This window comes from Pan troglodytes, chromosome 18 (assembly GCF_028858775.2).
Source record: "Pan troglodytes isolate AG18354 chromosome 18, NHGRI_mPanTro3-v2.0_pri, whole genome shotgun sequence".
Taxonomy (NCBI): Eukaryota; Metazoa; Chordata; class Mammalia; order Primates; family Hominidae; genus Pan; species Pan troglodytes.
The window spans coordinates 84,068,086-84,093,430 of NC_072416.2; the positions used below are offsets into that span (position 1 = coordinate 84,068,086).

Below are 25,345 nucleotides of genomic sequence, written 5' to 3' on the forward strand. Positions count from 1 at the left end.
TTCTGGAGCAGTGTTAATGCAAGCCAGTTCCTGTAATGTACATAGTGACACCTACTGCCAATGACACGTGCTGGAGCCCTTCCACTGTTGATTTCCTATATTCACTTACCCTTGTCTTTAAGTGGAGGTTGGTGGAAACCTGAGGATACATCTTTGTGCAGCAGACAGCACTTGTAAGTAAATCTGTGTAGGCTTAGGGCCACATTGATAAAAATATATGAGAGTAAACATATACAGAGGCTGTTTTAAGAACTTCTGAGGTCCTAGATGCTCTGATTTCTGGAAGCTCCATCCCACATCGTAGCAAATATATTAAAACACTCTCATATTCTCTAAATACTCTTAAATAATGTGAGTGTTAAAACAATAGTTTCATTTGAAATTATTTGAGGTTGTGGAACTCACTTTATAATGACTATGACTTCCCGGCAATCACGGCATTAGGGAATTCATACCAAGTGATGTCTAAGTTATAGTTTCAAAATATAATGAAACATTTATCCATCAATACATTGCAATTATGAAGTTAACATGGGGACCTTCATTTAAACATTTATTAATCTCAGATTTGCAGTATACTTTTTGTATTGTGCAGTCAATAAAATTTTCAGTCTCAAACATTTTCATAGGTCCCTGAAAAGCTCAACGCAAAAAGCAGCCCCCATGTGTGATTCTCTACTGGGCAATAAAAGCCAATCGCGACCCTCATTTTCCCCCGATTCCAGGGCTTCCCCAGGATGGAACGCGGAAACGCTTCTTTTTCCGTTTCCAGGGATTTCTTTCCCTTTCCAGTGTTGTTCTCCCTCTCCCCCACTTCATTTTTACAATAAATGTCAGTGCACACCCAGGAGCGGGTGGTCCCACAGGGGACATCTTAACGCCCACCCGGGAGCGGCTGGTCCCACAGAGGACCTCTTCTTAACGCTGACGCTTTCTGGAGAAAAGGATTTATGATGAAAATTTCCCCAAGGGGACCTTCTAGAGCCTAGCACGTTCGATGCTCCTGTTTCAGTCGCGGTCTCAGCGGGCAGTGGCCTCCTTTGAAGCTGGGATTCTCCTGCCCCTCCCGGGCAGCGCAGGCCACCGGTGACCCGGGACGGTCTGTAAACGACCTTCGCGTCCCCGTCCCCGTGGAATAACGCGCGGCGGGCGTCACTGCCCAATATCCAGCGCTCGTGAAGGCGGAGACTGGCGGGGCAGCTAGTTTCTGGTTGTGGATTCTGATTAATGGGCCGCAGGCGCACGGTGTGCACCGTCCGGCTCGTTGCTAGTGGCTCGCTCGGGAGCCGCCGCACTCCCGGGGCTGTCCGCCCGAGCCGGCCTGGAAGGCAGAGGACGCCTCCAGGTCGCTCCGCGGGGCCTCCGGAATTCCTGGGAAAGCCCCCCTGCAGCGCCGCCCCTGGACCCCAGGTGTGAGGAGCGGGGCTCGGCCAGCCGCTCCAGAAGAGGCCCGGACCCCCTGCCGCGGCTGCCGGGGGCGGGAAAGTGATTTCTCGGAAAGCAGAGCACTTCGAAGAAGGCGGGCCGCGCGAGCCAAGCTGACGCTATTGGTCGGTGTGGCCGTCGCTCTGCGCACCGCCCGTCCCCCCACGGCCCTTTTTAAGGCCGCGCGCCCGCTGGCGCATCGCCTGGAGCGCGGTAGCAAGCGTGGGAACGCGGGCGGCGAGACGGCGGCAGGACGGCGGCAGGTAGGCACAGCGGGCGGGTAGGGCGCCCTTGTCCCGCGCGGTCCGGTCCCGCGGGGTCCCCGACGCCAGGCGGGGCGTGGGGGTGGAACTACCTACCGTAATGTCCCCGGGCGCAGCTCAGTGGCCGCCCGTGTCCCTCTCTGCTTTTTGCCTATTTTCCAGCCACCTAAGTCCAATCTGAATGCCCAAGTCGTTGATTATCGTTTGCCTGTTTCCAAAGATTGGTAGATAGATGCCTTTTTAAAAATCTCATTTTTCTTTATATCTGGTTTACATGGAAAACGTTAGGAGAGCTCATATAATGAACGGCAATAGCAACCCCCTGTCTTGAAACGCGCTGTATCATCCCACTGAAATTCTACCACGTGGAATAATGCTTGGAGGGTCACAATTGTGGAACTGCCCAATAACCAGTCGTTATCGAGGGTTAGTTTGTGAAGGAGGGGACAGACTGGTTCTAAAATTCTGTTTAATGACAGTCAATTAAGATTTCTGAGTCTGGCTTGAGGGCCTTTGCTTCCATCACAGCCCAGTCGTCCTTGGCCAGAGAGTCTGTATATGGGCCACAGCTCACAAAAGCATTGTTTGAAAAAATTTATTGAAAGAACATTGTTTGTAAAATGAGTCCCAATACATAGGACAGACTTTCCTAAGGTGAGATGTGTTACTTACCCAGAGCTGTGAAAGGCTTTACGGATGGAAACTAGAGACTGAATTTTCTAGAATTTTAAGAAGTCTCCCCAACCAATGGCCCCCCACTTTCTTTTTTAAACCAAAGGTAAGAACTGGTAGTTAAAATGACAGTTCAAAGCTTGTCCTTTTGGGTTACGGCAGCTTCCTCTATGAAAAGATTTGGGAGTGATTCAGTCACTTGAGGAAGGTTGGTGCCAGAGAGAGAAATGGCTTTGGTGCTTTCTGGTCTAGTGATGTGGGTATGCTAGGCCAGAACGAGTGCCCTGGGCCCTCCGAGGCGGGGGAGAGGGTGGGGGCTGCTGCTGCCAGCTCAGGTGTGACCTGTAATCTGGATTAGGTGGGCCCAGGGCAGCCTCTTATCACGTCCCTCCTGGAAAGCCTGACTGCTGGATACATTTCTAGGGCTGCAGATAGGGCTTGGCCAATAGATTACCTCAAAATCAAGAAGAGGAAGTTATAAACATGTGATTAGACTTATTAATTTTTCCTGGCTGGGCATTTGGTGGAATTCGTTTGTTAATGTTTAATAAATCATTATGGATCATAACTGTAATAGAATCTCAGGCTTTTGATGTTACTTAGAATCTTGGAGGAGACCACGAAGGACACTCAGACGTGGCTGCACATGTGCAGAGATCTTGTAATGTAACTATGGCTTTTCTCTGCACCATGTGTGAAATAAGCTGCCGCTGGCGTTGGGGCGCCGGCCTGGGTTCCAACACAGTCCGCTGGCTGCCTCGGTATTTGCCGTGCCTCTCTGGGCCTCAGTTTTTCCTCTCTTAAATAAAGAGGGGGCTGGATTAGATGATTTCTAAAGTATTTTCGAGCTTTCAGATGCTATGACTTACTCTTCTCTTTTTCCTTTTAAAATTTCTTTTTCCTGTAAATCACCAAGACAGTTGTCCTGAACAGTTTAGATGTTATGAATCCATTAGGAATCCTGATAAGAAAGTGTTGACCCTCTTTCTAGAAAAATGCGTGTACTAACAAAATTTTGCTTTTAGTTGCAGGAGCCTCAGGAACTGTGGATTCTAGTTTAAGAAACTTGTAGCAAGGAAATCCGGGGAAATATCTCATTTAGTTGAAAGTCTCAGAAGCCAACCCCTGTGTTGTGTTCTGGTCACCTCTGTGCAGCTCATTCCTCAATGTAGGAGAAATCTTTCTACCTTGCCCCAGGAAAGAGCTGCTAACTTGTTTTCGGGGAGTGGGTGGGGGGGGGGGTCTTTGGTATTGGTGTTCCATTTCTCTTCTCAGGTACCCTCTCCCAAGTCTGTTCCTTCTTTATGATAAACACAGTGGCCTGCTTTAGAATTCTGGGTCTCTTGAGATACAGCCTCTCAACTTACAGGTGAGGAAGCCTCATGGAGAGGTTCAAGTGACGTCACAAGGTCTGGTTAGAGAAAAGCCTTTGCCAGAGTTCAGAGTTTTCAAACCAAGGTCTAATTTGGGTGGGCGCAGTGGCTCACACCTGTAATCACAGCACGTTAGGAGGCTGATGTGGGAGGATCACTTGAGGCCGAGAGTTCAAGACCAGACTGGGCAACATATCGAGACCCTGTCTCTAAAATGTATATCTGGGTGTGGTGGCACATGTCTGTAGTTCCAGGTACTCAAGAGGCTGAGGCAGGAAGATCGCTTAAGCCCAGGAGTTCCAGGCTGCCGCGAGCTATGATGGCACCACTGCACTCCTGCCTGGGTGACAGAGCAAGACCCTGTCTCTAAAGAAAAAAAATTGAACTCATCCCCTTTTAAATCCATAAATGCACAACTGAGGTTGTTGGATGGAGAATTTAAGAAATCCCACCTTCTCCTCCCTGGGACCTGGCCCTGTTTCCCATCTCACGGCCACCTGCAGGGTGGCTGAAGTTTCCAGAATGCGTACTTCTTGTGAAGGTTCTGATTGATATTTTGCTTTCTGGACCAGCGTGGCTCTACCATATTTTGGGATGTTATGTCTTGTTACTGCTGATTGTTTCAAACTCGTTTGCCCAAAGAGGTCACATTTTAATCAGAAGAACAAAAATGCTATTTTTTTTTTTTTTTTTTTGGGTGGGCGTCTATCCAGCTGTCTCGGGGATTTCCAGCACTGTTCTTGGAAATGTTGGCTCTAAGTCGATAGGTCATGCTAGTTCTCTCTCTCTTTCTCTGTGCTGTTGGGGAAGCTGTTTGCTTGGGTGAGAGTGTTCTTCCAAAGGATGTCTTTGGGTGCCCTGGGATGGTTAGGTCCCTAGAGTGGAACATCTTCTGGAAGAGGAGCCCAGTGAACTTTGCCCTGTTCGGTAGCTGCAGTTTATTCCCTCACTCTTGTCCCTATCTTTCAGTTGGTCGTAGGAGTTGCCCAGGAAGGAAGTTTGGATAATGATAATGACATCTGGCGTGTAAGGTCCAGGCCCTGTCTCAGTTGCTTTCTGTGTAGCATCTGAATTCTCTCTACAAGCAGTACAGGTAGCGTTTTGTTAGCTTCATCTGGGGCTGGGTAGCTGATGCCCTGAGTTTGAACGCTGATCCAGGGTCTCCCGGCTGAACGGTGGCGGGACTTGAATGAGATCGCGGTTCTGTCTCATTCTCAAACTCCTGCTCTTATCACTGTGAAGGAACAGCTGTTTAGATGGGCTGGCCTGAGGGCCTCCTCTTTCCCAGACGGCACAGACGCTGTATTCTATCAGGGAATATGGGGCCAGCTGGGCGTCTGGTAGCGCAGTTGGTTCTTCGGATAATGGGCTGCTCAGTGAAGGAACCTGGTGCTGTAAAAGTGATTCTCCCTCTCCTTCCAGTCTTGCGCTAAAACTGGAGCTGTTCACTGTGGCTGTATCTGCCTGAAAGAAAAGGGCAGATGAAAGCTGGAAGGAGCACAGCCAGCACAGTGGGAGGGACCTGCAGGGGGCTGCTGGTGGCTGCAGGTGGCTGCAGGTTTCCCACGGAGCTTTCAGTTTGCATTCAGGGCTGTGAGGTCATGGAGGCCAGCATTGCCTTCTCATGGCAGGTGTCCCGGAGTCCCTGAATCTGTGGGTTTCCCCCAAGCCAGCACCTTTGCTGCAAACCTCTGAGTTTCCTGTTAGCAGTTTTTGGGTTGCTGTGATGAATGAGACAATATCCGTAATATCACAGCGTGTATTTCTGTCTTTCCAAGGATGTGTGACCGGAATGGTGGTCGGCGGCTTCGACAGTGGCTGATCGAGCAGATTGACAGTAGCATGTATCCAGGACTGATTTGGGAGAATGACGAGAAGAGCATGTTCCGGATCCCTTGGAAACACGCTGGCAAGCAAGATTATAATCAGGAAGTGGATGCCTCCATATTTAAGGTAAAGACCCCAGCTCCCTTCCCCACTGTGGGCACAGTGTCTCCTTTCCCTCATGGACTAGTGGAGATGTTGAGTGACATCTTTCTCATTTACTTAAAAATTAATCCAGTTTTTTAAAAGCAAACATTGGTTCAGGAGTGCTGAATGTGTCTCAAACATGTACACGAGCTGATTTCACATCTCTTGAATTACGGAGTCACTTTTGTGGTCGCTTGTATTCTGATGAGGAGATCGAAGGCTCTTTTCTTCTCTTTTCTGCTGCTTCCTTTTCCTGATGAGCCAAGTGGGAGAAAATACTTCCAGACCTTCACGCTAAGACCTTTCCCCACGGGCTTCCATTAGAGGCGATGCATATACCAGGGAAGGTTTCAGTCCTTGTTCTTTCAAAGCTGATACTTCTGCCTGGCATTGTAGGGCCAGCTCAGGAGGGTGAGATGCCATCTGTCATTCCTTTGGGGGCTGGGCCGTGTGGGGGGTTGTGAACCTGCAGCAGATGTCTAAAAATAGTCTCACCTCCCTTGAGAGTAATCGGTTCCCCATGCGTGGAGAGACGTGATGGAGGGTTTGTTCTGTGCCAGGCCTGGCCCACGGCTTGTTTTCTGCTCACACGATCCTGTGTGGTAGATGCTGTTCCCACCCTCATTCTATAGAGGCACTGAGAGGAGAAGTGACTTGTTGAGGTCTCACAGCTCTTGTATGATGGAGCCAGCATTCAGATGCAAGATGGCCCAACTGTGAACCCTTGGTCCTAACTCCAGAATAGCTGATCAACAGAGATTTCTTGCCATTACACCTAGATTCAGACAGAGGAACCAGGAATTAGGGCAGCCCAGCTCTGCAGACCAGCTGGGCTATCGAGTCCCTTGTGGGTCATCAGAGTCCTGTGTGGGCATCTCTAAGGCTCCAGATATCCAGGTTTCACCTCTGGGAGATTCGGAGCCCAAGGTCAAGGTCAGCCTAGACTTCCACGTTTGCCAGTGTGGACACTACACGTAGCCTGAGTCCTAGCCCAGGTTATAAGCCATTGCCATGTATGCTTATTCTCTTGCATTTGGGGGCCAGAGATGGGGAGGGGAGAGTGAGTGTGGGAGAGGGGTGAAAGGGGCTGAGTTGTTGGGGGCCAGAATCAGACCTGAGACCACAAACAAGGTGTGGAGGGGGTCAAGGCTGTAGGACCCCATGACAGTGCTGGACTCCCAGCCACAGATGACTGTCCCCTGACACCAGAGAACAAAAATGACAAAAGATCACACCTTAACCTCAGAGTGGACCATAAATAGGTCAAAGGTAGCTTAAGATGCATTTTGGTCCTGCTCGTCTCTGCCTGACCGACGTTTGCAGTGGGGCTGTGCGTTTCAGTAATTCTGTTAAATCTGCAATTTGAGGTTGCTGATCTTCTTGAGAATCTGATGCCCATTACTGACCACGCCAAGGAATATGGGGACAAGGGAACGCTTTGCACTCACCTTCGAGGGATCCCTTGGTGCCCCTACACGTTCCAGATTCTTTCTGATCAAGGACCCCAGGTCAGGGAGCCTCAGCACCAAGAAGTTTTGTGATGCCACTGCCTGCCTCCTCACCCTTAGTGCCATTGTGGATTTCTCTCTTGTTTGATTGCAGATGTTTTTTTTTTTTTTTTTGCCTTTGGCATCATGGTGAACTTCTCTTGGGAAGGACTGCAAATTTAAACAGTGCCAGAGTCCCATCCAGTCGGTTGGGAACTCTGCATTATAGATAACCCCAAAGCTGGAATTTCTCTGCCTCGCCACTGTTGATGTCTGGGTCTGGGCAATTCTTTGTTGTAAGGGTTCCCTATGCCTTGTGGGATGTTTAGTGGCATCTCTGGCCTCTACCCACCAGATGCCAGTAGCATCCCCTCCCCTACTGTCACAATCAAAAATGTCTTGGACATTGCCAAATATCTCCTGGTGGGGCAGAGTCTTCCCTCCCCATTGAGAACCCTGATAAGAGCTGGCCACTGCCAGGATCAACAGACTTAACCAGAGGTGTTGGGTGCTGAGGGCACAGTTGCAGGTTGGACATCAGTAAAACATCTTTAAGACATGGCAGAGGGTGCTGGACTAGGCTGTGTAGCCCTGACATGTGGCATGCTGACGGAGATGAAGCTTCTCCCTTCACCCCATTCCCTACTTCAACTTGTGCTCGGGGGGTAATGAAATAAAGCCCCAGATTTATACATCTTATGCAATGTTCTTCATGGCCGTTTCAACAGTGTTGAGAAAAATGTGCAAGATTCCCAATGTTTCCGTTGGTTACGCAGTCGCCTGATGTGGCAATCTGAAATGAGTCTACAATCTCAGCAGGAATGGGGCCAGGAGGGAGACGCGGGTGCCCACTGGAGCAGGGAGGCCATCGGGAGGGCCACCAGTGCCGGTGGAGACATGGCGCCAGCAAGAGCCCATCATGTGCTTCCCTGAGCTATGCTTGTTCCCATCCATCCTCTGAGAGGCCTGTCTCTGTGACGTTGGCCGGATAGATCTTTGGCTGTTGGATGAAGTCAACCTCGGTCAGATAGAGCCATCTTAGGGATTTTCTGGTTATGTAGACACTTGTTTCTTTCAACTGTTCAAAGAAAACCTTTCAACAATTTAGGAGTTAAGAAAGAAATTTATGAGTTTGGTTTCTTCCGTAATAAGTGGATGGTAAAAGAGGCCACTTATACCAGAAAATCCCTCATTGTCTGCAGGCATCATCCTGAGGCCGGCCTCATGGTGTAGATCACAGAAGAGAAATTGAAAAAACACTGAGCTCATTTTGTACCTACCCTGAGTACACTGATGAGGCCCTGATAGCAACTCATTTAATTTTTAAAAAGTACTTTACCTTCTTGACATGACGACAAGGGGGGAAATCTAGTTAAGTGAGGATTATGATTCATGGTTATTCCAGGCATCGTAACAGGCCTGAATGAGTTAAAGCTCACTTAGTAGCACAGATATTTCTCATTCAGCAGGCCTTGAAGGGAAAAATAGCATTTAATTAAAAAAATGCAACATGAAACAATCATATTAAATTAGGAAGACCTCCTGGTCTTAGTTCAATGCTGTCAGCCTGAGTTGTGCGTCAACAGGAGAAATAAGTTATGGTGGAGGCCGAATGAGCCATAGTGACTTTTGCGGTGGGGGGGGGGGCCCTGAAATCACTCTCATGTCTAGTTTTTGCTCTAGCTCAAGAAGGATCTCGAGAGATCATCAAGCCAAGTTGACCTTTTAATGCTGGCCAGAGAGGCTGGGAGAGGGCCAGGTGCCTGCTGTGTCACAGAGTTCAGGGCAGGCGGCAAGCCAGGTACCCGATGGTGGCCCTGGATGCTTCCTGGCCGTGGGCCCTGCTGTGATGGATGATGTGGCCTGGACTTGCTCGTGGGGTGAGTGTGAGCTTGGCGTGAACGAGTGAATATGGCAGTGCCTTGCAGGCACCGCGGTTGCGTATGTGTACCAGCGGATCACAACGTTGCCATGAAATCTGTGCATTTCAAGGCCCGTTTGGGATGTGGGTTAACTCAGTGGTTCTCAGGTGGGGGAGGTATCATGATTTACCCTCCAGGGAATACTTGGCCATGTTTGGAGACCTTTTTTGGTTGTCACAGCTAGGGGAGGGGTGCTATTGGCATCTGGTGGGTCAAGGCTAGGGATGCCGCTGAATATTCTACAATCCACAGGACCACCCCGCCACAAAGAAGGGTCCCAGCTGATATGTCAGGCTTGCCACGGTGGGGAAACCCTGATTTAAAGTAATAAAAATTTGAAACTACAGTTGATTTAGTACATGGTTTGCTGGTTTATTTCTTTAAAAATAAACAACAGCAAAACCCAAATTAATGCCCGGTCAGTGATGCAGTCAATGAAGAGAGCATTAAAGACCGTGTGCTTTAAGAAATAGTTTTAGAGGGGAGTTTTACATCAATGTCACATGAGGAAACTACCACTTATGCTCACTAATGGGAATGTTCTTCCAGTCTCTTTACCCCAGGTAGAGGTGCAACATTTTGCATCAACAAAGTAGGCAGCGTTGGCCTTGAACAGTAAGCATTCTTGTCTTTTTTGAGAGGAAAAACAGTCTGGGCTATTTTAAAGGAGCTGTGACTCATGGGGGCATGATGGAGTTTCTGGAAGTGTGGTCTCCTGGGTAGCTAAATCCAAATCCCCGGGATACTGGCTAAAGACAGCTACCTGGGCTGGGTGTGGTGGCTCACACCTGTAAGCCCAGCACTTTGGGAGGCTGAGGCAGGCGGATCACGAGGTCAAGAGATCAAGACCATCCTGGCCAACATGGTGAAACCTCGTCTGTACTAAAAATACAAAAATTAGCTGGGTATGGTGGTGCACACCTGTAGTCCCAGCTACTTGGGAGGCTGAGGTAGGAGGATTCGCTTGAACCTGGTAGGTGGAGGTTGCAGTGAGCCAGATTGCGCCACTGCATTCCAGACTGGTGACAGAGTGAGACTCCGTCTCAAAAAAATAAAAAAACTAAAATAAATAAAAATAAAAAATAAAAAAAGACAGCTACCGAGACCCAACCTCCCTTCCCCAGTGAGAATCTTGAGGGGCAAGGCCCAGGAATCTGCATTTTCACAAGCTTCCCAGGGGCAGGGGTTGGTATATGCATTAAGCCTGAGAACACTTGCTGTGGTGGAGAAACTGTTGGGTTGGAAGTGGGTACAGCTGGCATTTAATCCCAGACTGGGTGGCCTTGGGAAAGTTACTTACCTCTTGGAATTGCATTTTCCTGAAGTGGGTACAGCTGGCATTTAATCCCAGACTGGGTGACCTTGCGAAAGTTACTTACCTCTTGGAATTGCATTTTCCTGAATGGGATCGGGATGTCCCTACAGATCTCCTATCATTTTAGGCTGGAGGACACTGTCTGATTTTTCCTGAAACCGAAGATAATTCTCATCTGACTGTGGTTACCTCCTAGTTGGTGTGTCTGTATTCCAATTTTGCAAGCTTAAAATCTGTCCATTCACCTGTCTTATTTTTTTAAAATCTGTACTGCCCCATTCTACATTATGACTTTAAGATTTCAGCTTTGAATTTCTGGTCCTAGTTCAGATCCTAAGGTTTGGAAAAGTCAGAAAACAGATCTATTACAAAAACACACACACACATTAAAGGGAAAATATTTCATTACATTTTAAACAGCACCTGGGGGGAAAAGTCTAGAATAAATGCAAAAATGCAAAACAAAATTTCTATTAAAAGTAACACGGCGATGGATGACCATTTTGACTTTTTGCAAATGTTCCCTTTTCATGCTAAATTTTAGGGGTTGATCTGAAAAAGCAACAACTTGTTCTTTGTTTTGAACGCTCTGGTGAAACCATATGCAACTTCCTCTTTGTGCTGTGTAAACCTCAGGTGTCTCCAGCTCTTCAGCCAGGCAAGGGCTTGGCTAAAAGGTGCACTCCAGGGTTGGAGGAGCCTTCAGCCTGGGTTCGACTTCTGACTCAGCTGTGTGAACCTGGGGGACCCCCTCCCTGGCTTGGGTCTTTTCACATCTGGTCCCCAGATGTGAAAAGACTCAAGACATCTGATTGGAGTCTCTTTGGGTCCTGAAATTGAATGAGAGTTGATGGCCAACAAAGACTCATGGGAAGGGAAGGATGTGTGGGGTCCTGGTCATGGTGACGGATATTTGTGATTGGAGTCGGCCATGAATTTAATGTGCTTCTGTTTCTTTCTTCAGGCCTGGGCAGTTTTTAAAGGGAAGTTTAAAGAAGGGGACAAAGCTGAACCAGCCACTTGGAAGACGAGGTTACGCTGTGCTTTGAATAAGAGCCCAGATTTTGAGGAAGTGACGGACCGGTCCCAACTGGACATTTCCGAGCCATACAAAGTTTACCGAATTGTTCCTGAGGAAGAGCAAAAATGTAACTATCCTTTATGGGCATGAAACCTTCCGGAAGCTGCCCTGGCCTGTAGCCTTCACCACAGAACTTGGGTCTGGGGTAGACACAGGGTCTGGGGCACATAGTTTCAGTTAAACGAAGTAGTTCTCTCCTTCGTGTAAGCAGAAATTGAGATCTCTTTCCAGTGACCTCAGAGGGAAGGGCGGAGGAGATTGGGTGCTGCCCAACCTGTGCCCCACTTGCTGCCTGACCACAGACATTTGTAGGGCCTCCCTGGACAGGAATAAGCATCCTCCAGCAGTTTCTGATGAGGAATCCTTTCATTTTCCAGCAGCTTGCAGAGGAGGCCGGGGGAAAATATGGTGGCCACAGAAGGGCTGGATCATGAGGGTTGGGAGTAAAGCTCTCAGATGAAGTTGTCAAAGATGGCACCATGGGCTTCATTGTTGGAGATGGGATATGCCTCAATGTGTTACTAGATCCTGATAGTTATTTGGGAACTCCGGGATGTGATCATTCCTGAGGTTTCTTCCAGCTCTCAAGTCCCAAGAAAGCATTTGTGACAGATTAAAGCAGGACAGCAAAAACATGCCGCACCCTGGTCCTACATCACTAAAATAAATCCCAAAGTACTGAGCTGGGATCTGGCCTCAGAAGGCTTCTCAAAGCCCCGTGCTGTGCCGCTGCCATGAATTGTAGCTGATTTACGAGATAAAACCTAATTACCAGCACTGGTTTAGAACATGCTTTTAACACATTGATTTTCTTAGCCACTTGATGAGGCTTTTAGAATAACCCACTCTGGCTTTCTCCTTCTAAGCTTCTGAGTAGTCCACGAATGCCTGTAAGAAACAGAAACCCCCAAAACTTCTTGGGGCTGTGCAGAAGTTTGAAGTTTGCACTCTTCCCGCTGTGGGGGTGTTGACTTAGAATTTTTTAAAAAGTTAAAATTGTGATTCAAACAAATATATAGTGAATCTGTGTCAGAGAGTTGTGTAATCGTCATGAAGGAGGCAGCATGATGGTAAGGATGGTGGACAGAGAATCCGAGGTGCTGGTGAATGTGGCCCATGAATGAGAAAGCTGAGCCAAAGCCGATGCCCGACCCGGACAGTACGATTGCCGTTTGGGGCGTTTGTAGCCTAATCGTCTGCAATTAGCACCTAACTCTACTGAGTGTGAACCCTAATCAATACTAAATAGTAAGGCCAACAAACTGACCTTCCCTTGGAGAATCGGGTGCCCTTTAGGAGGAAACCTCTATATAATAGTCTGGGGTGGCCCTGAAAGGCTAAGCAGTCATCTTTTTGCCTCATTTCCCAGTTTTGAACAATTTTTTTTATCACCAAAAAGTAAAGTGTGATTTGAAGGAATAGAGAAGTTTCTTTTGGCCCCCACTCCCACCCCCAAGGTCAGTCAGGCTTGAACCGGCAGGTGACCCCAACTTGTTTATAGCATGGGGTGCAGCCAGCATCACCTGCTAGTGATGTTAAAGAAGCAGCAGGAGGTTCTCAGGGGTGAAGCAATGTAGCATTTGCATAATTGCCTACAGGGGCCCACTCGCCTCTAACCTCAGTGGTTTGCAGGCTCCATGGTGGGCGCCCCACCTGCTCCCTACTTCCCCATCAGTAGCTTCTCAGTGAATTCTTCAATCTATCGAAATGGAATCAAAATTCAGCCAGGAGGAAACAGTGGGTAAATTCTGTAGGTCACTGGGAATAATGAATTTTTGTAAGTGTTGGTTGTGATACGTCTCACACTGATAAACTTCATAAGGTAAGTTGTCGACTGAGGAAGCGGCATGAGAAGGGAAAGAGCAGAGGCTGGCCCAGCGTGCTCCTGTGGACACTGTGCACCTTTAGGCGGTTTGTGATTATGGCTGGTGCCCACTGGGCATCAGTGAGGGTGCTGCGGTGTGTGTGTGTGCATGGCTGTGTGCACTGATGCACATGTGTATATTTGGAAAGGCCAAAAAGAGATTTCCTGCCAACTGGCAATACAAAAAAGACCCCAACCTGCCAACACATTTTGCCAGGAAATCTGTGAGTGTTTTCAAATGCCCTGGCTTATAAATGTAGCCTTCTTAAGTTAGCAAATGCTTGCTGTAAAGTGTATCTGATACAGACTCATTTTGGATCTCAGAAAATAGAAGAAAGAGACCAAAGTGCTGTCTTTATCCTTTAAAAGTGTTAGCAAAAACAACCACCACCACCACCACCACCACCACCACCACCACCAACTTCTCTCTTTTGACTTTGCTGATCAGATGACTGAAGCATGGGAAAAAAATTCTGTGCCTTTCCCAAACCAATGAAGACACTCACTAACTTAACGTTTCCTTAAACTCAGCATTTACAGAGTAGATTATGGCTTCAGCAAAGGCTGCGATGCCTCCGTGCCATGTGTCATGGTGTTTGTCTGGTTTTCTGTAGGCAAACTAGGCGTGGCAACTGCTGGCTGCGTGAATGAAGTTACAGAGATGGAGTGCGGTCGCTCTGAAATCGACGAGCTGATCAAGGAGGTAAGCAGAGGCAGCATTTCAGGGGTCTGGCCCTGCCAGGAGGAGTCTCATGTCTTCTGGCAGGGAGGGGCACCGTTCTTGCCGTATGAAGGCAGCCAGAGCCTCGGGCTCACTTAGGAAGTGGCATCTCCACCTGTACAGATCTGGAACGGAAGGACTGGCTGGGCGCCCCCTCCCCAGGCCAGCTTCTGCCGACAGGTCAACCCCTCACGCCAGATCCCTCCTTCATCCCTAGGGCTGGGCCTGAGCTGCCAGTTATGTGTCAGTGAAGTTCCTTCCAGCTCCAAACTGTTCGAACTCTTTGGACAGCAGTCTTTTAAATGGCATCGTGAATTCCCTTGCCTTCCTAGCAGGCTACAGAGAACAAAATGTAAACTTTCCTTGCTGCCTGCGCTTGTCATGATGGCGTGGGTTGTTGTACCAGCTCTCATGGCTATTTGATTGCTTCCTTTTTAATGTGCAGGTTTTATTCCTTAACGGATTGGAAAGCTGGATAACCAAGCATGTTCACATTGCACATAAACTCCTAATAGGCTACAAGGGAGAGCATAATCGGGGCCTCCTTAGGCAAGAACACATGGCTTTTGTATACCCATTTCAGCTATTGGGATGCCTTTTCCTTCTGTCTTTGGCCTCTTAACTATGCTTTTCATGGGTATTACAAGGTGGACATTTGCATGACTAAACCTCGTGCAGCCTTTGCAAAAGGTGGTGTGAGTACTGCATAAATTCTTCTTCTTAATAACATAGCAATAATGGAATCCTTAAGAGTAGCTTGGCTGTCAGAGAATGAAGATAACAGAATGTAACCTACCCGAACGGCCTTGCTCTTCTGCAGAGGCAGCTGCCAAGTGTCTGGGTGGTCTTTGGCAGCCAACTGAGTGAATTCTCGGCTTCGTGGCCCTCCACCAATGTCCTGTTTTCTGTAGAAGGCTTTTCTGCTGACTCAGCTGAGAGAGTGAGATAATCGGATTGCCACACCGGGGTCACAAGAAAAGCAATTTCAAAACATTTCATAATTGGATTTATCAGCCTCCTTTAAGGAATGGGCCAGAGATTGAACATCTGCATGTGGCTCGTTGAGCGAGATTCTTGAAAGCATGGCAGCCTTTGGCCAGCATCACTGTTCACTGGTGTCTCAGAGCTTGTCTGCGTGTCCAGGGCGTTGAGGGCAATTGGATAACCTGGAACACTGGGTCTGCAACAGGCAGGTCCTGGAAAGGGCCAAGAAACTTATCAGTGGCCCCCAAAGAGCCTAGTAATTTGGCCACATGGTTTGAGTGCTAAGCCTGGTAGATTTAAGGCCTAGGGCCTTTCAGGTTGCAAAGTGAAACTTGACTTTTGTCTCCTGAGATAAAGGTGACAATATGGTTTTAGTTACACATGAACTGTTCATTTTTACAAACACTGGAGCCCCAGGTGGGAGATCAGTGACTGAGCTGCCCTCCTCTCCCTCCCCTGACTGTGCAGCCTTCTGTGGACGATTACATGGGGATGATCAAAAGGAGCCCTTCCCCGCCGGAGGCCTGTCGGAGTCAGCTCCTTCCAGACTGGTGGGCGCAGCAGCCCAGCACAGGTGAGGGTGGGTGGCCCAGAATTGTCACCAGGCATGGCCTGAAGGGTTTACGGCATTCCACCAGCCAGGGATGGAGTGGGGGTGGTTGTTGCTATCATGATCCATGTCTCATTAAAGGTAGCTCAGCCCTGAGAGGTGAAGAACGATGGCCCTGGTTTCCCAACGTGAGGGCAGAGCCCAGCTGTGCCTTTGGCCCTGCTCTCTGCTGCTTCTCAGGAGGGCACAAGCTGCTTGTTCCCTAGGTGATGTCCATGCCAGCTCTCCCCACGCTCCTGGGAAAGTCCAGGGAAGAGGGTCTAGTGAACTTGTGTAAGGCCAGAGGGAAGATGCAGCTCTTGGCCACGCTGGCGCCCCCTCCCTGGGTACTCCGTTAGGTCGGCCAGTCTGTTACGACATTAAGGACCCCCTCAGAACCAAAGAGAGCCCAGGGCATTTGGAGGAGAGGAGAACTCAGACCAGGAACAGGAAGTTTGTTCAGAGCCCTGGATTTGAATCCCACGCTGGGAAGTTACAGATCTTGAGCCTCAGTTTATTCATCCGTAAAACAGAGAAACCAGGACTTGCGCCATGGGGTCACGAGGGTTAAGTGAGGTATTCATCCTTTGATTCTCTTTTGATGAGCCACTCAGAACCCCCAGCTGCTTGAAATGCCCCCGCCCCCGCCAGGCCCAGGCTTCTGCAGCCCGTGAATGTGTTTGCTTCCTCCCTCAGCGTCTTCCCCCTAGCCCTACATCCCCTGTGGGAGTCTGGGAGGTGGCAGCTGGCCCCGGAGGCCTTGAAGGTTGCCAGGCCGTGGGTGTCGAGTAAGAGGCCCCTGGAAAGGCACCTCTGTCTGTGCTGCAGGAACACTATCCGGAAAGCTAGCTTGCACCCCCAGGCTCTCCCCCAGAGATAAGCCCTGGGTGGTGGGTATGCAGTCCAGTGGTATTCTGGGGGCAAGTGCTTGAGGTGGGAAGGAAATGTGGCCCCACAGTGTCACATTGACACATGGTCAGAAATCCCACAGCATAGAGGAAGTCCCCCCGACTTGCCACTCTGGTTTTCTGCATTTGTGAAACAATGGCTCTCTGCTCTGGTGGGGAAAAGCACTGAATTCAGCAGAAGCCTGTGCTCCCTGGAGCCTCTGGCACGCCACGTGCAGCCTTTTAAGGGACTTTTGGAGAAGGAGCGATTGGGGTTACTCCCTGTACACCACACCTGGGTGGCTCTGAGCTTGCTTTTCTGTTTCTCCTGCAGGCGTGCCGCTGGTGACGGGGTACACCACCTACGACGCGCACCATTCAGGTACGGGGTGGTCCGGGCTGAGCGGGGCGTGGGCACTGTTTGAAGACAAAGCCCAGATGACCCAAGCAGGGTTGCGGGGTTCCGAGGATGAGCAGGACCTGGTGTGGAAGTCTAGGCCCGGTTCCGAGGATGAGCAGGACCTGGTGTGGAAGTCTAGGCCCCGTTCCGAGGATGAGCAGGACCTGGTGTGGAAGTCTGGGCCCGGTTCCGAGGATGAGCAGGACCTGGTGTGGAAGTCTAGGCCCGGTTCTGAGGATGAGCAGGACCTGGTGTGGAAGTCTAGGCCCCGTTTCGAGGATGAGCAGGACCTGGTGTGGAAGTCTAGGCCTGGTTCTGAGGATGAGCAGGACCTGGTGTGGAAGTCTAGGCCCCGTTCCGAGGATGAGCAGGACCTGGTGTGGAAGTCTAGGCCCGGTTCTGAGGATGAGCAGGACCTGGTGTGGAAGTCTAGGCCCGGTTCCGAGGATGAGCAGGACCTGGTGTGGAAGTCTAGGCCCGGTTCTGAGGATGAGCAGGACCTGGTGTGGAAGTCTAGGCCCGGTTCTGAGGATGAGCAGGACCTGGTGTGGAAGTCGAGGCCCCAATTTCTCCTCCTCACCATTTGGTCAGGAGCTGGCGAGTGACCTCTTTTGAGGCCACTTTTCTTGGACTGGACCAGCAAGTAGACAGAGTACTCTTTGAGGCTGTAACTGTGCAGGAGAGACAGTGAGGGACAGGCCAGCGTCTGTCCCAGCGCTGCCTCTCTTTTGGGGCTGCAGGTGGAGTGGTGGAGTCTCTCAGAGCCTCATCTCAGGCTCCCCTGCCCACCACCTCTAGGTGGATGCAGCTGTTCCTATTTCACGGGCTCAGGAGCCCTGGTCACGTAGCTGGTGTGCTCCAGAGTGGGGGCCTCCCCGCGGTGGGCAGAGGTGGCCTTTGTGTGTAGTCTCAGCGGCTAAGGACCCTGGCTGCACTTCTGCCAGCTGCGCCTGGAACTGACGCTCAGGCGTGGTGACGGCATCTTCTGAACAAGGAAGCTGGGGCATCTTCCAGCATTGGCTGGTTCTGTGGGAGGCGAGCAGCTGGTCTCATCAGATGGGCCACAGAACGTTAGGGCTGGGCCTCTGGGCAGGGGAGGAAATGGGGCAGGGATAGAAGCGTGCTGGCTGAGGACTGCATGGGACAGTTTTGTGGGTAGCAGAGGTCGCTGCTCACCCAGGCAGGAAAACTATCGAGATGGCAATGCCCTGTCCATGAAGCTCTTGTCTATTTCCTGGCAGCCCTTTGAGCTGGGGGGTTGTTTTCACTCCGGCTTCACAGATGAGGAGACTGAGGCTGGGAGGTTCAGGATCTCATCCAGGTCGCGCAGGCCTCTGGCTGGAGCCTGTTCTTGAGGCCTCCTTGTGCCCGGCAGCCGCCATGCTCACAGGATCTCAGTTCTGGGAGGCCTGGGTCATGAGGCTAAGCCTCCGGGCTCGCCAGCCACTGGGCTATGGTCTGGGAGTCTGCTGACCAGTGCTTTCCGGAGGCTGTGGAGTAGCCAGGCACAGAACTGAGCCATCTCGGTGAGATGCAGAGGCACAATTTGGGGAGAGCATGTCCTTGAATTAGTCCAGTAGGGTCATAGCCACTGCCTCATGCACAGAACATCCTTCTAGAAGCTGTGAGCTTTGGTACCTCTGTCCAGCCCTGCCCCCACCTCTATGTAAATCCATGCCTCAGTTTCCTTACCTGGAAAATGGGTATAATAATAATCTACCTTACAGGGTTAAATGTGCTGGTAGGTCTCAAGCCCTGGGCACAGCACCTGATATGAGCTGTGTAGACCATAGTCTGTGGTTTATAACTTCAGGAGTCTTGTCTGTGTAGATAAGCATTTGTCCTGTTACCCAGTTTCTTTAACTGGTGCTTACCTGTGCCAAGCACAAATACAAGCTCCGATAATCCTCACAGCAGCCCAGTGAGGTGGATGCTGTTTTTATCTCTACTTTGCTGATGAAAAGCTGAGGCACAGAGTGGGGAAGCGGCTTGCCCCAGGTCATCCAGCTGGGCAGCGGCTGCGCTGGGACCGCATGTCAGGCAGGTGGGCTGCAGGGTCTGTGCTGCGGGTGTCTTTGTTGCTGCCTCTGTGGTCAGGCTGTTCCCCAGCAAGGCTGTTCTTGTGGGTGAGTGGCTCTATAAGGGCAGGGCTGGGTCGCAGCAGGCCCTTACTGTTGCAGAAGGCTCACCTGCCTCACCTTGGCAGCCCTTGGTGAGTTGCTTCTCACCTGTCAGGTACAAGCCTGACAGCTGGAACCTTCTCTCAGCATAAGACGTTCTGGGGTGTGTGGTCCCTAAGACACTCCTGCTTAGGCGTCTCTGAAGCACTTAGCTGTTCCGGGTGAAGCTGCCAGTTCACATGACTGAGAGGTGCTGGTACCAAGATAAGGCCCCGGAAATGACAGGGCAAAGGGCTAAAGGGGTGACGGAGTTGCCTGAAGCGTTTCATTCATTTGGAACAAAGTTCGAAAGTTGCTTCAGGGTAAAGGAAGGGGAGTGTGTGGAGTCCGCAGGCAGTGCAGAAGTTGCAGACTTGGCGTGGGGGGAAGATGATGAGTGAGGAAGAGCGAGACCAGCGGGGAAGATGGTGAGCAGGGAAGAGCGAGACCAGTGCTGCCATTTCCTTTTGGGTGACCCTATCTAGGCTTCAGTTTCCTGAAGTGTCAAATCAATGAGGTGGACCAGAGCTTCTGCAGCTCTAGCTTCCTACCCTGCATGATTCTAGAACCTGCGGAACTCCAGCATGGCTGGAAATGGAGCCCGTGAGCGGTGGGTTGTCAAATAATAAGGCAGGGAGCAGAGCCCAATGGGAGGGTCCAAGGAGTTCTGAGTGCCCAGCAGTGTCAGCAGGGAATGCAGATGGACTCAGGGCCTCCCCAGATGTGGTCAGCCTTGCACAACTCTAGGGGGCGCTGTGGAGTTAGGCACCTCACAACTTGTGTGGCTCCACAAGGCAGCCTCGAACCGGTCTGGGGTACTTAGAAGGAGCTGCAAACTCACTAAGCTCATTGCTAGCGTATGTAATTCTTTTGGTTTAAGGCGATTAAAATGCAGATACCTCCCTGCATTTACATGTTATCTGCATTCCTACCTTAGTTTAGTGTTTTCCAAACTTTGGTCACTTGAGGTCCAGTGTCACAATTGGTTTTCACAGCCTGGACTGTTATTAACATCATGTTTCTCCTCAAATCTTAATCTTAAAATAAAACTTAAGTTTATTTTAAATGAGAACCCACTATCATGCCTGTAAAGGAAGACCTGTGGCACCTGGTATAAGTAGGTAATACTGTCTGGCTAGAATTGATTAAGATTGTATTTGTCTTTCATTGAATTTGTCTTGACCTCTGACAATGCCCTGAATTTGGAGTCCTAAGTTCAGTGCCATTATTCAAAAGGGAGATTGACAGGTGTTAGGTGTTAGAGAGCTATCAGCACCAAACTGAGGCTTGCTTTTTGAGGTAATCAGAGGTTGGGAGAATATTGAAGATGGAATAATCTTGTGATTACATGTATCACCCCTCCCCCATTATTCTGTGTGTGCCACTTTTGGGGAACCCCTGCTTTAGTTTGAGTGTTTTTCATACTCTTTCCTGAGAACAGATTTGGATGAAGGGTTTTGCAGAGATTCTTAATCTGAAATCCAGGAAATACCAAGGGCGCTGTGAATTTGTTGAGAAAAAGATTATGTCTTTATTTTCTTTAACTTCAGGTTTAAATTGAGCATTTCCTTTTGTTATGAATGTAGGCAGCAGGCCACCGTGCCCTTAGCAGTGCCTATGAGACGGAGTATTGTCATAAGAAATGAGTTGTCGAAACATCGTTTGACCTCAGCCTGACGTGTAAATTACAACAGTTACCAGACCTTCTCTAGACCTTGTATTTAAAGAGTCAATGAAGAAGTACAGAGAACACTGTTGTAGTTAATATTTTCAGTCATTGGTTTCCTTAGTCATTCTGTGTATTTATTCATGCATATAAAAACATTACTTCTACAAGCAGTACATGGATTTCCCCAGAATATCAAAGTGGTTCCAGACACACAAAGAGTTACCCATGTAGGTGTGAGACAGACTGTGCACTTGCACAGGAGGGACCCTGTATGTCTCCCCGCAGCACCATCATCGTGTCCCTCTTGTCCACAGCGTTCTCCCAGATGGTGATCAGCTTCTACTATGGGGGCAAGCTGGTGGGCCAGGCCACCACCACCTGCCCCGAGGGCTGCCGCCTGTCCCTGAGCCAGCCCGGGCTGCCCGGCACCAAGCTGTATGGGCCCGAAGGCCTGGAGCTGGTGCGCTTCCCACCGGCCGACGCCATCCCCAGCGAGCGACAGAGGCAGGTGACGCGGAAGCTGTTCGGGCACCTGGAGCGCGGGGTGCTGCTGCACAGCAGCCGGCAGGGTGTGTTCGTCAAGCGGCTGTGCCAGGGCCGCGTGTTCTGCAGCGGCAACGCCGTGGTGTGCAAAGGCAGGCCCAACAAGCTGGAGCGTGATGAGGTGGTCCAGGTCTTCGACACCAGCCAGTTCTTTCGAGGTCTGTACCGTCGTCACCTTGCTGCCCCCACATCTTAGAGATCACGCCTCCTATCCGTGTGCCATTTGCAGCTCAGGGTGGCCCTGTGGTCTCATGGAGGGATGTGGAGGGGGAGTGAGGGGCATGGTGCGGCAAGGAGGTGCTCCTTTGAATGGCACTCTGCCCTCTCCCACTGAGCGATCCTGGGGTGCTTCTCTGTGCCTCAACTTCCCCATGTGTACAATGGGGTGCAGAATCAGTACCCTCATCAGGTGATTGTCGGGAGGGTAAAGGAACTTAACCTCATGTACCTTGGAGTATGTTCCGAGGATGGTCCCTGAGCGCTGGCTAGAGACGCAGAGTCTGAGGCCCTGCTCCAGCCACAGGATCCAAACCTGCATCTTAGCAAGGTCTCTGGGGATCTGTGTACAGGTTTTGAGACACGCTGACTTTCCGCACACTAAGTGCTCAGGATGGCAGCTGCACACGCTAAGTGCTGCCCGTTAGCTTTCGTTACGCTGTAGGGAGGATGTGTAGGATCCCAGCCTGGGTGTCTCCTGGAGGGCTAGGATGGCATCTCCCTTCTCCACGTCCCCATGCTCTCTGCTCCTCTCCCTGTAGCAGCACAGCCCGAGATAGTGTCAGGTCTCGGCTGCCACTGGCCTGAGAACTGCCAGAGGAGGGGCCTGGAAGGGCAGGTGCAGGGGTATGTGTGAGCTCAGGTGCATGAGCCCTGAGGAATCCCCCTAGTGAGGAGGCGTGAGGCCGCGGGTATCACCCCTGAGCAGGCAGAGCGGCACGGAAGTGCGTCCTGCAATGTACATTCCCGGGCCTGCCTCACATCCTCTGATTCCATGGGTCTGAGGCGGGGCCCAAGATTCTACATTTCTAATGAGCTCCCAGGGAAGGCGACTGCTGCTGGTCCACCGGCCCACTTTGAGACCCTTTCAGTTGGCTGTCAGAGATTCGGGTGAGGGCTGCAGCCCTCCCTGGGTGTCCTCAGGTCGGGGTTGCCAACTCAGTTGCCTCCAGGGGCCAGGCAGGTAAGAGCAATGCATGAATTGAGAGATAAGAGGGAGCACTGGGCAGCTGTGCCCATGGAGAGGCATTCAACCGAGGCATTAAAATCCCGGCAACAACCTGGAATGGCCAAACCAACAGCTCCTTGCTTGGAATTTGGCCCAAGGGCCACCAGTTTGAGATCCCATGGTGCCCTGGCCTAAATGCTGCAAGCCCTGGGCCTCCTGATCCCCCAGCCCTGCTGCTGCGGGAGTTGGAGGTCATCTCGGCCTTGCTTGCAAACACCCTCTGCCTGTGTCATTCCAGAGCTGCAGCAGTTCTATAACAGCCAGGGCCGGCTTCCTGACGGCAGGGTGGTGCTGTGCTTTGGGGAAGAGTTTCCGGATATGGCCCCCTTGCGCTCCAAACTCATTCTCGTGCAGGTAAGTATGGGCAGCTTTTTTTTTTTTTTTTTTTTTTTTTTTTTGAGATGGAGTCTTGCTCTGTTGCCCAGGCTGGTGTGCAATGGCGTGACCTTGGCTCACTGCAACCTCCGCCTCCCGGGTTCAAGCGATTCTCCTGCCTCAGCCTCCCGAGTTGCTGGGACTACAGGCCCGTGCCGCCACGCTCAGCTAATTTTTTGTATTTTTAGTAGAGATGGGGTTTCACCATGTTGGCCAGGATGGTCTTGACCTTGTGATCCTCCCGGCTTGGTCTCCCAAAGTACTGGGATTACAGGCGTGAGCCACCGCGCCCGGCAGTCTGGGCAGCTTTGAGCCCTGCATCCAGGTCTCCTGGCCCTGTCATGTAAGGATCAAGTTTTGGGCTGGAGAAGAGGACACAAGGACAAGTTTCCACCTGTGTAGGAGGCAGGCCTGGGCAAGACCTTCAATACGGGGGAAGCGGATTCTTGCCATCTCCGAGCCATCTTCCGGTGTCTGGGACGCGCACAGTCTGTGTGTGTGTGTTTTCTTTTTTCGTTTTTGGTTTTCAAATCTAAGCCTCTTCTCCAGAAAGATTCTACCTGTTCAGTTGCCTGAAGGTCTAAGTGACAGATTAGGGCATTGCCAGCCCTTATTTCATGTAGTCAAAGGAATGAATCTCTAATGGTGGGATTCTGGGTGCTGGCTGTCCCAGCTGGGACAGTACTGGGGAGTGTGGAACAGTCTTGGCGGGAGTACTGCTTGCCCTTCCTTGGCATTCTGGCTCATTCACTTGGGACTCACGTGGCACTGGGGTCATGAGAGGACCTGGCTAGGGTCAAAGACAGTGCCCACCCCCTTTGGAGCCTCCGCCTCTGCCTCTGACTTTCTGCACCTCCCATCTAGATTGAGCAGCTGTATGTCCGGCAACTGGCAGAAGAGGCTGGGAAGAGCTGTGGAGCCGGCTCTGTGATGCAGGCCCCCGAGGAGCCGCCGCCAGACCAGGTCTTCCGGATGTTTCCAGATATTTGTGCCTCACACCAGAGATCGTTTTTCAGAGAAAACCAACAGATCACCGTCTAAGTGCGTCGCTTGGGCGCCCCACCCCGTCTGCGTCCTGCATCCTTCTCCCTGTTACAGTGGCCCGCATCATGATTAAAGAATGTGGATCCCTCTGTCTGGGGTGGGATGCCTTACTTTGCACTTAATTTAGTAAGGGCATTCTCGGAGGAGTAGACGTTTAATACGAAGTGGCGGCATAGCCCTGCCGAGATGTCGGTGATGGCCTGGATGCTGTAACCACAACCTGTGGCTAAAAATTTTATTTTCTACCCTTTCCCCGTCATTATCATTAGTTGCTGTGATTCTTTCTGCATTTTCGGTTAACTATCATTTCCAAAGACTTGTCATTCAGTAATATTAGCAGATAGCTGCTTCGATAAAGGAATTTGGAGTTTAAAAATCAACTTGTGAAAACAAGGTTGTTTTTGTCTTTATCTTTTGTTAGAGTTATAGATTTATGATTTCATAGGCTTGATTCTATGTGAAATATCTTTTTACTTTTATGCATTTTAATAAGATTTAAAAATATTTAGATTAAAACCCCCTTTAATGAGTACAAGAAAAACTCTTGGCTTGTTAGAAGAAAGTATATTCTTTCTAGAATTCGGTGCAGGAATATGTGTTCATATCCAGGCAAACGGGTGTGTTTTTATCTTCAGACAATGAAACCTTCTCCTCTGGGGCTTTGTTGCCAGGAAGATTAGAACTAAATTTTTTTTTTCATTTCTGTCATGAAATCATTCCAGATACCTCTTTTCTTCTTTCCAGATGGTTTTCACATGTGTTTGAAATATTTGTACTTTGAATTGTCGGATTTTCCATGTCCTCCTTTCTCCTTTGTGCCCAGCCTGAGTCAGCACCATCCCGCGTTCAGAACCTCCCAGTGAAAGGGCAGGAAGGGGCCCCACCTGTCAGCCTTCATTTTGAGAAGGTGGAAGGTGTTAGGGTTTGGGAGACAGCTCATCCAATCTCCCAAGTCTCATGGTGGATTTGTGACTGTGAGAGTTTCCGGTTTAGAATCTGAAAAGCCAGATATGCCTGTTTCCTTTTCCCAGCACCATGCCTGTGGAGGGGACAGTCAGACCCAGAGGTCCTTTACATGTGGATGGAGTTCACAGGTGAATAGAGGAGAGGACCAGGGGACGTGGCTTGTCCCTTTTGTCCAACAAAGCATTATATTTTTAAGAATGGCAGACTTGTTTGCTGAAGTGTTCATAAGATAACAATAGGCTTGAATCTCCAATTCAAATGAATGTCAAAGCACATATCTTTAATATGCTGAATGAATATTTATTTTTGTATCCATTAAAACAGTATATTGATCTCTTTTATTCTTTATTAAAATAAAATGCTCTTTTTTAAAGCTGCTGTGTACTGTATTTTTTTAGTCACTGTCAAAT

The 25,345-nt window shown here is 50.0% G+C and overlaps 1 protein-coding gene across 4 annotated transcripts; it reads left to right on the forward strand.

The window, feature by feature from the left end:
- Window positions 1–825: 825 nt before the first annotated feature.
- IRF8 (interferon regulatory factor 8) lies at window positions 826–25,308 on the forward strand. 4 transcript variants are annotated; one of them, XM_016930314.4, is made up of 9 exons: window positions 826–1,688; window positions 5,512–5,686; window positions 11,393–11,576; window positions 13,988–14,076; window positions 15,547–15,652; window positions 16,889–16,936; window positions 21,097–21,483; window positions 22,789–22,904; window positions 23,790–25,308. In XM_016930314.4, exons 2-9 carry the CDS (start codon window positions 5,513–5,515, stop codon window positions 23,964–23,966), a joined length of 1,281 nt encoding a protein of 426 aa, XP_016785803.1. In that variant the 5' UTR covers window positions 826–1,688; window position 5,512; the 3' UTR covers window positions 23,967–25,308. The 4 variants fall into 4 exon arrangements, with proteins under 4 accessions (XP_016785803.1, XP_063653972.1, XP_016785804.1 ...); XM_016930315.3 differs by having other exon boundaries at window positions 1,681–2,466; XM_016930316.4 differs by lacking the exon at window positions 826–1,688 and adding an exon at window positions 2,123–2,342.
- Window positions 25,309–25,345: the final 37 nt, after the last annotated feature.